The 13364-nt window shown below is 45.4% G+C and overlaps 1 protein-coding gene across 1 annotated transcript; it reads right to left on the reverse strand.

Annotated features, from left to right (window-relative positions):
• Positions 1 to 1383: 1383 nt before the first annotated feature.
• LOC143933579 (uncharacterized) lies at positions 1384 to 13184 on the reverse strand. The gene is made up of 5 exons (XM_077456526.1): positions 13087 to 13184; positions 9928 to 10044; positions 5675 to 5821; positions 4706 to 4846; positions 1384 to 3504 (listed from the first exon to the last, which is right to left on the reverse strand). The coding sequence occupies exons 1-5, from the start codon at positions 13133 to 13135 to the stop codon at positions 3311 to 3313; spliced, it is 648 nt and encodes a 215-aa protein (XP_077312652.1). The 5' UTR covers positions 13136 to 13184; the 3' UTR covers positions 1384 to 3310.
• Positions 13185 to 13364: the final 180 nt, after the last annotated feature.

Consider the following 13364-nt stretch of genomic DNA (forward strand, 5'->3'; position numbering starts at 1 on the left):
ACGCTTGATAGAGAGGACTGGAGACATCGAGGAACGTGGACGTAGAGGTGCCAAAGTGACCCGCTGCGAGACAGGTAAGTCCCAACTCCTGGGCGATGCACACTGGCAGCATTTGATGGGGCACAGTAGTGGCAATTGATGGGCACACTGGCAGCATTTGATGGGGCACAGTAGTGGCAATTGATGGGCACACTGGCAGCATTTGATGGGCACACTGGCAGCAATTGATGGGGCACAGTAGCGGCAATTAATGGGGCACAGTAGTGGCAATTTATGCGCACACTGGCAGCATTTGATGGGGCACAGCAGCGGCAATTGATGGGCACACTGGCAGCATTTGATGGGGCATAGTAGCGGTAATTGATGGGCACACTGGCAGCATTTGATGGGCACACTGGCAGCATTTGATGGGCACACTGGCAGCAATTGATGGGGCACAGTAGCGGCAATTGATGGGGCACAGTAGTAGCAATTGATTGGGCACAGTAGCGGCAATTGATTTGGCACAGTAGCGGCAATTGATGGGGTACAGTAGCGGTAATTGATGGGCACACTGGCACCAATTGATGGGTACAGTAGCTGCATTTGATGGCACAGTGGCGGCAATTTATGGGTACAGTGGCTATGTTTGATGGGTACAGTAGCTGCATTTGATGGCACAGTGGCGGCAAATTTATGGGTACAGTAGCTACATTTGATGGGCACAGTGGCTGCGCTTGATGGGCACAGTGGATGCATTTGATGGGCACAGTCGCTACGTTTGATGGCACAGTGGCTGCAATTGATGTTTTTTTTTTACAATTTGTTTGCGCCCCCCCCCCCCCCCTAAAAAAAAAATTCAGCACCAGCGGCCACTGATGTTCAGGGTTTAAAGGAATGAGGTGGCAACCCTAGGTGTGAACGAGGCCTAACTGCAGAGAAAATTGTATTTACTGATCTACATATACCCGTATGCCCATAGTTGTTGGTTGCCTGGCTCTGGGAGAACTGACAATGTGCACATTAGCAGCTCTTCATGAATCACAGTAAGGGTTATCTGGCTTTATTAATTTTCTGCCTTTTTTATATTATGGTAAACCCTTCTGTGGGCATGTGCCTCATTGGCATGCTCTTTGATAATATTTTATTTTAGTCCTAAGACTTATACACCCGTGCAGATATTTCAACAGGATCAGTGGCCTCCTGTATTTCAACTGTGGCTGATCAATTGGATTTGGATGATCAATAGATCAATCAGATTCTGATGAGGCACAGTGGTGCTGGTGATGCTGCTCTCAACCAAAAAAGGGGGTCTGTAAAAAACAGGGGGGGGGGGGTTTGGGGCGGATTGGTCAGATTTGGAGGCTCAGTTGTATAAGTCCAATGAGAGTGCCAAACAAGAGGTCCGAGAGCCCAAAAACATTTAATATTGATACTGATTAACAAAAAGACAACATAGAACATCCAATACATTTTGTTGCATTTCAAGTATAGATTTTTTATTTGTTTTATTCAATTAAAATGCGATTGTTCCTAAAGTGTGTGTCAATATAATTTTTATTTTCTAAACTTATAATGGGGGCATCTGAACTGTCTCAGATGGGATTTGGCCTTACTTTTGAAAAAGAAAAAAGAAAAACAAAATTATATAAAAAAATAAATAAATAACCTGCATGACAAAGGCATAATGAGCTAGTATGCATGGCAAACAAGCTCATTATGAATTACTTACCTGAGATCGAAGCCCCCGCAATGGTCCTCATTCACTGCTCCAGCGCCCGACATCTCTCCCTGGGGTTTCCTCCTGGGTATCGCGGCGCCTGCGTGGAAGCCGCCGGTAATGGCGCAGTACAACTGAAGCAACGGCATGTACTTGCCGTTTCTTCAGTTTGCTTAAGCCCTTGTACACTCGGTCAGGAGATTCCGACAACCAAATCCGTCGGATTTTGCCCGACGGATTTTGTCCGAAACTGTTGCATACACACGGTCGGACGAAGTTGACGGAAAAGCTGATCGTTCAGAATGTGATGACGTTATTTCGTTATGACAGGACTATGTTCAGGCTAGTAGCCAATAGCTTTGATGTAGGAATTTGATCTGAGCATGCGTGGCACTTTGTCCGATCGGAATTCACTACACATGATCGGAGTATGTTCGATCGGAGCATTTTGTCGGAAAATATTTCCGGCAAGTTGGAAAATTTGGTCCGACGGAAACAGTCCGATGCAGACCACACACAGTCAGAATATCCGACAAAACGCTCCGATCGGACACATTCCGTCGGAATCTCCGATCGTGTGTACAAGGGCTAAGTGCGCATGTGCTGATAAAGTTGGCACATGCAAATACATGGATATCTCCTAAACCATGCTGGTTTAGGAGAGATCCAGTGTAGCTACATGTAAGCCTAATTATATGCTTACCTGTAGTATAATGTGGTTGTAAAGGGTTTACAACCACTTTAAAGCCCAACTCCAAGAAACTTGAAAATGATTCTTTCTTGCAGTAGGACTGTGCCCTTACTCCTCTGGGTAAATTGTTTAGGTCTAGGGACGATAGAAAACTAGATTTACTATTCCAATCCTCTCCCCTGCTAGACCGGTCCCCTCAGCATCCTCTCTCCCATGCTCCACCGGTCTAAGGTCTTAAAGTCATCAAGATCAACACAGCCAATAGCATAGCTCCACAATGGACACGAGGCAGCCAACCAAGGGATAGTTCACCACCAGAGCGTTGTTGCCCAGGGAAGTGAGGATCAGTTAAGAAAAGTCCTTTTACTCTCCCCGATTGTCTTTGAAGTTCTATTAGCTTAATGTCATTAGTTGACATTGAGGAATATCATAAATTAAAACACATTATATAATAATTAAAAACTGTATATAGTTATTACTGAGCCTTCAAATTATATCCAAAGCCAACACTTTTTTTTCAATTTTGGTAAACTATAGAACGCTTAAAGCCCTTTTCATTTTTGTCTACCCCATTGGGAATAATTCCCTTACTTCTTGTCCCTGAGCAGAAAAAGAAGTCAAAGGACAAATCTTTCCAAATTGTCGGATGTTCCCTCTTGGACAGTTACAACTGGCATAAGTGTCCCTGCTGGATGAGTTCTCCTCCATCTTTGTTCCAATGGCAGTTGTAAGATGTGGGATTTTTTGGGGACCAGGTCTTCAGAGCGAAATGAGAGAAAGAAAATGTCTTTATTGGGAACACAAGGCAATGAAAACTTGACCCCATCCAAAACTAAAAAAAAAAAAAATGTTGGCTTTTAATTTGCTTTAAAACTTTATGAAAATAATTAACAGTTATGACTTTTTTTTGTTTTTCTCATTTAGAGCAGCAGTGTGGTCAACAAGGCAACAGTTACAAAGTAGATGAGTCCGTTGTACAGACCGGCTGCTCCATCACTGCAGTACATCGCCGCGTCAACGTTTAAACCACTGATAGAAGCCTTCTGGGTACCCAGTATATCACAGAAGCTTCCAGTGGAGCAGCCACGGATAGCCTCCTTCATATTGATTGTTCCTGGAGGAATGTGTGGAGGGAAATAAAAACACCACATTTAGGTGATATGATACTTTGTATCAGTTCATACACTGTTAATTAAAGGGGATGTCAAGGTGAATGTTTATCTAGCTTTTTGTAGCGTGGGGAAGGCTCTCATACTGGTCTATGTCACACATTGGGAGGTCTATCCTATTTGTCCTGGTGACCAATGGGGGGGCTCTACCCTATTTGTCTTCATGACCACTGGGGGATCTACCCTGTTTGTTCTGGTGACCATTGGGTGGAGGGTCTACCCTGACTATTTGTCTTGGTGACCATTGGGGGGGATCTACCCTAACTGTTCTTGTGACCATTGGGTGTGGGGGGGTCTACCCTGACTATTTGTCTTGGTGACCATTGGGGGATCTACCCCAACTGTTCTTGTGACCATTGGGTGTGGGGGGGGGGTCTACCCTGGCTATTTGTCTTGGTGATCATTGGGGGGATCTACTCTAAGTGTTCTTGTGACCATTGGGTGGAGGAGGGGTCTACCCTGACTATTTGTCTTGGTGACCATTGGGGGGATCTACCCTAACTGTTCTTGTGACCATTGGGTGTGGGGGGGTCTACCCTGACTATTTGTCTTGGTGACCATTGGGGGATCTACATTAACTGTTCTTGGGACTACTGGGTGTGTGTGTGGGGGGGTCTACCCTGACTATTTGTCTTGGTGACCATTGGGGGATCTACCCTAACTGTTCTTGTGACCATTGGGTGGAGGGTCTACCCTGACTATTTGTCTTGGTGACCATTGGGGGATCTACCCTAACTGTTCTTGTGACCATTGAGTGGGGGGGTCTACCATGACTATTTGTCTTGGTGACCATTGGGGGGATCTACCCTAACTGTTCTTGTGACCATTGGGTGGGGGAGGAGGTCTACCCTGACTATTGGTCTTGGTGACCATTGAAAGGGATCTTTGGATGGGATGAATGCCAACATGTACTGTGACATCACATCACTGAGAATCACTGCTCTAAAACATAAACGGTATGCATTTGGAATATATTTAGGTACGAGTTGGTACCTTCTTCTAAGCATTAATTTATGTCTGTAAATGTCATACTGTGTGTTGATTACAAAGCATTGTACTAGAGTAGTAAGATGTTACAGATACAAGCAAGAGAAGAAATACAGTAAACTCTAGGAAATAGTCCAGGTTCACCCTCATGCAACATACCACTTAGTGTTCTAGCCATACGTCCACATTTAGTCAGATCCCCGGTGCATTCTATTTTATCCCCGGTATAACAGTAGTCAGCTGTGTCCGAATAACAGGTCCGACATGTCAGCCCGTTCTTTGTTGAGCTCTCCACTGGTACTAAAGTAAAGCAAATGTTGATAAGCACTTGAACAATATTGTATATGAAAACCTAGTCAACAATATCAATGCTATCCTATAGACAAAGCACGTAGTTTCTGCATTCATAATTCTGCCATTTTTCTTTTGTACATAAAGTCCCACTTCGGGCTCATTTACACTTGCTTCAGCAAGGCTTTGGACAGGGTCTGTTAAAGCTCTCTAAATGGTAGTCAAAGCTCCTAAATGATTAGCTTAAAATCCTGTTTACACCTGCTTTTGCTTTGCTTTGCTTCAGCTTCGCTTCAAAAATTATACCCCATGTAGCTTCAGTGGTGCTTCAAAGTGTCCTTAAAGCCTCCATTGAAGTCTATGGCAAAGCTCACTTGAAGCCCCACTGAAGCCCCACCGTAGCCTCACTGAAGCCCCATCAAGCCTCACGAAGCCTCATTTAAGCCCACTTAAGCCCCACCAAAGCCACACAGAAGCCACATGGAAGCTAACCTCTTTATTTAATGACAGGGGCTTTCACTGGCGTTCAGAGAGCTTAAACAAAGCCTGTCTGAAGCCATGTTTTGAAGCAAATGTAAACTAGCCCTAAAGAGCTATTTTAAAATAAGCTTACTGGTTGAAGAGCTGAACAAGAGAGGATACTAGCAGCTCCTACAGGGATGGCATTACACTTACATGCCTGTTGGCCGACAAGACCATTTTACTTCTTAGTTATCCCTTGAAGAACTCAATCATGAAAGAGACAGAGAGAAGGTCAGAAAGAGAGCAATAGACTTTTTGGAATTTGGGTGTTGTCAAGTCTTTACCGATCTAGAAAAGGGCTCATTATGTACTTACGTTGCGGTGTAGGTGGATCGCAGTTATCAGTGGAACAGCATGAAGTTCCTGTCAAGATCTTGCCATAGATGAAGTTCAGGCTTCCAGTGACGTTACACGCACTCCATGTTCCACATGATAAGGAATATTGCGGCGTAATTGTAGTTCCTACATGTTATATAAGTCGCAGTGTTACATTTTGGTAGATATCAGCCACATGAAAATAAAGATCATTGTATCGTAGAGCAGATTGACATAATGTAGAATGTTTGATTTCCAAATTTTGATGGTTATCACTGAGAAACTAGCAGCGCAAGATGGTTTTAGCTTTTAGTTTGTGTTAGCAGCAGTCATGTGGTTACAACTGTTCAAGGAGTTGTGTTATGAAGAAATTATACACTACACTATAAAGTAGGGTGACCAGACATCCCCAGTTTCCGGGGACAGTTCCCGGATTGAGGACACTGTCCCCAGACCAATTCTGTCCCCGGTTTTGTCCCCGGATTGGATTTGAACAGGGGCTGTTGCAATTTCAAAGACAGTCAGTGCAGAATAAAAAAAATAAATCTGAATTACTCCCCCCTCCTGCTCTGCCGCTCCTACTAGCTTAGGGGGTGGGGGTGTATTTTTTTCATTATCTGTGCCCCTTTCTGATGATCATGTGCTGGTCAGAGCGGAGAGAATATTTCTTCAGTTTCAGGTGCATGCCCGTTCCGCTCCTGCTCGCATGTTCTTCTGCCTTGGCTCAAGTCCCGGCCAGCCACCTGCCCATCTCCTTGCCTTCCCTGGCGGAGTGATCTTCTTCCGCTCCCCACACAGTAGTAGCCGGGGCCTGGAGAGTAAGACTTGATAGGCTGTGAGGCGATGGGCAGAGAGTCGCTAATTGCCGCCATTACTAGTTAAACAAAAATATGTCCCCGGATTTCATTAAAAAAATCTGGTCACCTTACTATAAAGACGCTGTTCTGGATGTAATGCTATGCAAATCACGAAAGGTACCCCACGTGTGGACATTCTTTATTCTGAGTAACAGGCCTCAGGCTGAGAATATGTAAGAAGGTGGGCCTCAGACCAGGAGAGTAATGCCGTGTACACACGATCGGAAATTCGGCCAGCAAAAGATAAATGAGAGCTTTTGGTTGGAAAATGCGACCGCGTGTATGCTCCATGGCCGAATTCCCGCCAGCAAAAGATTGAGAGCGGGTTCTCAAATTTTTGCTTGGAAAAAGTTCAGATCGTCTGTAGCAATTCCAATGCACAAAATTCCCACATGCTTGGAAACAATTCGACGCATGCTCAGAAGCATTGTTGGCACCCCCCCCCCCCAGTACCACTCACCACTTCCACCGTGCATGCAGATACACCCACCGCAGTGTCTTAAGAGTTTTGAGTTCCCAGAGTTTCTCTTTACATCAGCAGACAGGGATCACCGCTGGAGAATCAGAGGACAGAGATCGCCGCTGCAGAATCAGAGGACAGGGATCACCGCTGCAGAATCAGAGGACAGGGATCACCGCTGGAGAATCAGAGGACAGGGATCACCACTGGAGAATCAGAGGACAGGGATCACCACTGGAGAATCAGAGGACAGGGATCACCGCTGGAGAATCAGAGGACAGGGATCACTGCTGGAGAATCAGAGGACAGGGATCACCGCTGGAGAATCAGAGGACAGGGATCACCACTGGAGAATCAGAGGACAGGGATCACCGCTGGAGAATCAGAGGACAGGGATCACCGCTGGAGAATCAGAGGACAGGGATCACCACTGGAGAATCAGAGGACAGGGATCACCACTGGAGAATCAGAGGACAGGGATCACCGCTGGAGAATCAGAGGACAGGGATCACTGCTGGAGAATCAGAGGACAGGGATCACCGCTGGAGAATCAGAGGACAGGGATCACCACTGGAGAATCAGAGGACAGGGATCACCACTGGAGAATCAGAGGACAGGGATCACCGCTGGAGAATCAGAGGACAGGGATCACTGCTGGAGAATCAGAGGACAGGGATCACCGCTGGAGAATCAGAGGACAGGGATCACTGCTGGAGAATCAGAGGACAGGGATCACCGCTGGAGAATCAGAGGACAGGGATCACCGCTGGAGAATCAGTATAGAGTGCCATAATGAGAAAGGAGCTCAGCAGCCGGTCATAGCATCCAGGGTGAAGGGGGTGGGGGGGGGGTAATTTAGATCCGGGAGGGCAAAGCTATGTGACACAAAATCTGGAGCCTGCAGCCCTTCAGGAGGTGTTTCTGAAGGTTTCTCTGTCAGCGTTGGCAGGAGGTCCCCTCCCGGAGGTGTGTGTCTTTTCCCCAGTTGTCAGGGAAGTGGGGTGAGCAGACATCTCCTGCTGGGGGGTACAGAGAATCCCAGCTGGCGACTAGGAGACACTGAGCGGTGTCTTACCTCACCAGTAACATATGTCCCATCATGGCTACAGGACGGCACTCTTCTCTTAATTCGCTGAGCTCGGTTACCATTCCATGTTGCCAGCACACAGCACAGACACTTTCCCATCCTCTCCATTCATGAAATGGCTCACAGCTTCTCCCTAGCCAATAAGAACGGGGGGGAGGGGGGTGTGGACTGTGGAAGGCAAAGTGGAAGCCCAGTATTGGAGCGTGGCTGTGGGTCCCTAGTGCAGATCAGGGCTGGACTTTGTGGAGGATATGATAATATAACAGGGAGACTGCAGGGGCCCCCTGGAGCTGGGGGCAGGGTTGAGATAGTGACCTCTGCAACCCCTGATGCTACGCCCATAGCCCTATACAGTAATGCCCCGTACACACGGTCGGATTTTCCGACGGAAAATGTTCAATGGAAGCTTTTTGTTGGAAATTCTGACTGCGTGTAGGCTCCATTGGACATTTTCCATTGGAATTTCCGTCACACAAAATTTGAGATTTGGATCTCAAATTTTCCGACAACAAAATCCGTTGTCGTAAATTCCGATCGCGTGTACACAATTCCGACGCACAAAGTTTCACACGTGCTTGGAATCAAGCAGATGAGCCGTGCTATTTAACCACTTGCAGACCGGACCATTTTGCTGGTCAAAGACCAGACCACTTTTTGCGATTCGGCACTGCGTCGCTTTAACTGACAATTGCGCGGTCGTGCGACGTGGCTCCCAAACAAAATTTACGTCCTTTTTTTCCCACAAATAGAGCTTCCTTTGGTGGTATTTGATCACCTCTGCGATTTTTATTTTTTGCGCTATAAACAAAAATAGAGCGACAATTTTGAAAAAAAACGCATTATTTTTTACTTTTTGTTATAATAAATATCCCCCAAAAATATATAAAAAAACATTTTTTTCCCTCAGTTTAGGCCGATACGTATTCTTCTACATATTTTTGTAAAAAAAATCACAATAAGCGATTATTGATTGGTTTGCGCAAAAGTTATAGCGTTTACAAAATAGGGATAGTTTTATAGCATTTTTATTAATAATTTTTTATTAGTTTTTTTTTTACTAGTAATGGCGGCGATCTGCGATTTTTATTGTGACTGCGACATTGTGGGGGACCCATCGGACATTTTTGACACATTTTTGGGACCCTTGTCATTTATACAATAATCACTGCTATATAAATGCAGTGATTCCTGTGTAAATGACACTGGCAGTGAAGGGGTTAACCAGTGGGTGGCAGTGTAGGGGTTAAGTGTTCCTAGGGGTGTGTTACTAACTGTGGGGGGGGTTGGGCTTTCATTTAGTGTACACTGATCTCTGCTCCAATCACATGGAGCAGAGATCAGCGTCACTAGTTGCTAGGCAGAATGGAGAAATGTTGTTTATACAGCATTTCCTCCATTCGGCAGTTCCGTGAGACGATCGCGGGGATGCCCGCGGCGATCGAGTCCGCGGGTCCCGCGACCGGACTCACGGGGGTACCGACCAGCGCGGGAGCGCGCCGCCGGCGGCGCGCTCCCGATGGCAGGGCGGCATCGAATATTGGACGTACCTGTACGCCAATATGCCTGCCCGTGCCATTCTGTCGACGTACATCGTCGTGCGCTGGTCGGGAAGTGGTTAACTTCGTTTTTCTCGGCTCGTTGTACGTGTTGTAGGTCACCGTGTTCTTGACAGGATTTGTGTGACTGTGTGTATGCAAGACAAGTTTGAGCCAACATCCGTTGGAAAAAATCCATGGATTTTGTTGTCGGAATGTGCAATCAATGTCCGATCATGTGTAAGGGCATAATAGGGGAAGATGTGGAGGACAATAAGAGCAAAGAAACATGTATAAGTCAGTGGCAAACTTACCCACTCTGACCTCAGTTAAGGAGGCAACACAAATTTGATCACTTGGACATGACACAGTTGGTTCCTTACAGGGTTCTGTTGCAAAATGCCAACAATTTTTGCATGAGATTGAATAACCTGTAAAATAAAAGGCAAAGTATTTTAAAGATAATCCCCGGGCTACCCAATAAATGCTCAGAAGAAATAAATATAGGGGATCTTTTTTTAGCCTGTCAAAGGATTCATAATTTTGTCCAGTCATTACTGAGATTTACACAGCTCTGCCAGATAGCATAGCCGGACATATTTCCTTTGCAGGTAAAGCGGAGTTCCACCCATTTCTGTGTTTATTAAAAGTCAGCAGCTACAAAAAGTGTACCTGCTTAATTTTAATAAACAGACACTCACCTGTCCCATGGTCCATTAATGCGGGGGCGCCCAAAGCCTCACTTGTCTCCTTCTACTCTCCGCGTCTCTGGCATTGCAAGTGTAGGCACCCGGCTGGGACAGCTTGCAGCTTCACAGCTAGGTGCACGCTGCGCGTTCTGAATGGCCAGGCAATCTTCTGTGACCTGTCCCAGAAGATTGCAGGGAGGGAGGGGGCAAAGGAGAATGTCCGCTCTGTACCATGGCGCCATGAGCGGAAGTGGGAGCTGGGTTACCTCTCAAAACTAGGTACCCGCTCCCCCCCCAAAAAAAAATTACATGCCAAACGTGGCTTGTCAGGGGGTCAGGACAGGCATCTTTAAAGCGGAAGTTCCACTTTTGGGTGGAACTCCGCTTTAAGTAATTAAGTTTGGTAGTGTCCCAGCCCCCAACCAGTGACTGGACAAGGAAGCAACAGCTAACTGATGAGGTTATCTTTTCTCCCCTCTCCCCTCGGTATTAAAAGCAGATGATATCAAGACATACAGCATCTCACAAAAGTGAGTACACCCCTCACATTTTTGTAAATATTTTCTTCTCTCTTTTCATGTGACAACACTGAAGAAATTACACTTGTCTACAATGTAAAGTAGTGAGTGTACAGCTTGTATAACAGTGTCAATTTGCTGTCCCCTCAAAATAACTCAACACACAGCCATTAATGTCTAAATCACTGGGAACAAAAGTGAGTACACCCCCTAAGTGAAAATGTCCAAATTGGGCCCAATTAGCCATTTTCCCTCCCCGGTGTCACGTGACTCATTAGTGTTAGATTTGGTGTTATCGCTCTCACTATCTCATACTGGTCATCAAAAGTTCAATATGGCACCTCATGGCAAAGAACTCTCTGAGGATCTGAAAAAAAAAAGAATTGTTGCTCTACATAAAGATGGCCTAGGCCAGTGATGGCGAACCTTGGCACCCCAGATGTTTTGGAACTACATTTCCCATGATGCTCATCTACACTGCAGAGTGCATGAGCATCATGGGAAATGTAGTTCCAAAACATCTGGGGTGCCAAGGTTCGCCATCACTGGCCTAGGTTATAAGAAGATTGCCAAGATCCTGAAACTGAGCTGCAGAATGGTAGCCAAGACCATACAGCGATTTAAGAGGACGGTTCCACTCAGAACAGGCCTCGCCATGGTCGACCAAAGAAGTTGAGGTCACGTGCTCAGCGTCATATCCAGAGGTTGTTTTTGATAAATAGACGTATGAGTGCTGCCAGCAATGCTGCAGAGGTTGTAGGGGTGGGGGGTCAGCCTGTCAGTGCTCAGACCATACGCCGCACACTGCATCAAATTGGTCTGCATAGCTGTTGTTCCAGAAGGAAGACTCTTCTAAAGATGATGCACAAGAAAGCCCACAAACAGTTTGCTGAAGACAAGCAGACTGAGGACATGGAATACTGGAACCATGTCCTGTGGTCTGTTGAGACCAAGATAATCATATTTGGTGTCAGATGGTGTGAAGCGTGTGTGGGGGCAACCAGGTGAGAAGTACAAAGACAAGTGTGTCTTGTCTACAGTCAAGCATGGTGGTGGGAGTGTCATGGTCTGGGGCTCCATGAGTGCTGCCGGCACTGGGGGGCTACAGTTCATTGCGGGAACCATGAATGCCAACATGTACTGTGACATACTGAAGCAGAGTATGATCCCCTCCCTTCAGAGACTGGGCCACAGGGTAGTATTCCAACATGATAACAACCCCAAACACACCTCCAAGACGACCACTGCCTGGTTAAAGAAGCTGAGGGTAACGGTGATGGACTGGCCAAGCATGTCTCCAGACCTAAACCCTATTGATCATCTGTGGGACATCCTCAAACAGAAGGTAGAGGAGCTCAAGGTCTCTAACATCCACCAGCTCTGTGATGTCATCATGGAGGAGGGGGAAGAGGACTCCAGTGGCAACCTGTGAAGCTCTGGTGACCTCCATGCCCAAGAGGGTTAAGGCAGTGCTGAAAAATAATGGTGGCCACACAAAATATTGACACTTTGGGCCCAATTTGGACATTTTCACTTAGGGGTGTACTCACTTTTGCTGCCAGCGGTTTAGACATTAATGGCTGTGTGTTGAGTTATTTTGAGGGGACGGCAAATTGACACTGTTATAAAAGCTGTACACTCACTACTTTACATTGTAGACAAGTGTCATTTCTTCAGTGTTGTCACAGGAAAATATAAAAGGAAATATATACAAAAATGTGAGGGGTGTACTTACTTTGGTGAGATACTGTAGGTAGGACATAGGTGACTAAAACTGGAGAGTGCAAAATCAGCTGTTCATAGAAACCAATCAGCTTCCAGGATTTAAAGCTGATTGGCTACAATGCACAGCTGCCCCAGATTAGTAAATCTCCCCCTGTACATTGCCATCTCATACACAATAAATGTATTCCCTTGTGTCTTGTTTCCACTTCTTATCCATCTACAATGTTTGCATGGGCCGGGGTCTTCGTCCTATGGTGTCCTGTTACTGCTGAAATTCTTTTTGCTCTACAACTGTATGTATTTGTTTTTGTTTTTTTTTTGTATTTATTGTCCACCAATGTTTGCATAATTGTGTATATTGCCGCATAAAATAATTATTTCTTTCCATAAATATGCAGAGAGATGAAAAAGATTTGGGCTTTACAAAATATTTTTCTACTTGCGCTTTAGTTTATGGCTATTATTTTTTTTATTTTTTATTTACTGTTGTCAGTGAAAGCCTAATTGTATTTCCTGAAAAAATATAAAAAAAGTAAGTTACCTTTTGAAGTGAAAGCAGAGAGCACAAGCAGGATTCCCAAAAGCCTCATCTCGACAGGCTCAGCGAATACACGGATGTTGAAGTCAGAAGCAAATATTACATAGGCTGTCCTTTATTTATAGCACTCTGGTTGCAGAGGCAGGACCAGACCATCTGATAAAGAGGTAATAAAGTGTATATGGAAAGAGCAAAGTGTAAAGAATTCTCATTGCAACTAAAGTTTCCAAATTTAAAACCATATATATATATATATATATATATATATATATATATATATA

Source organism: Lithobates pipiens, unplaced genomic scaffold, assembly GCF_037356315.1.
Source record: "Lithobates pipiens isolate NorthernLeopardFrog02 unplaced genomic scaffold, aLitPip1_a1.2 Scaffold_27, whole genome shotgun sequence".
Classification (NCBI taxonomy): domain Eukaryota; kingdom Metazoa; phylum Chordata; class Amphibia; order Anura; family Ranidae; genus Lithobates; species Lithobates pipiens.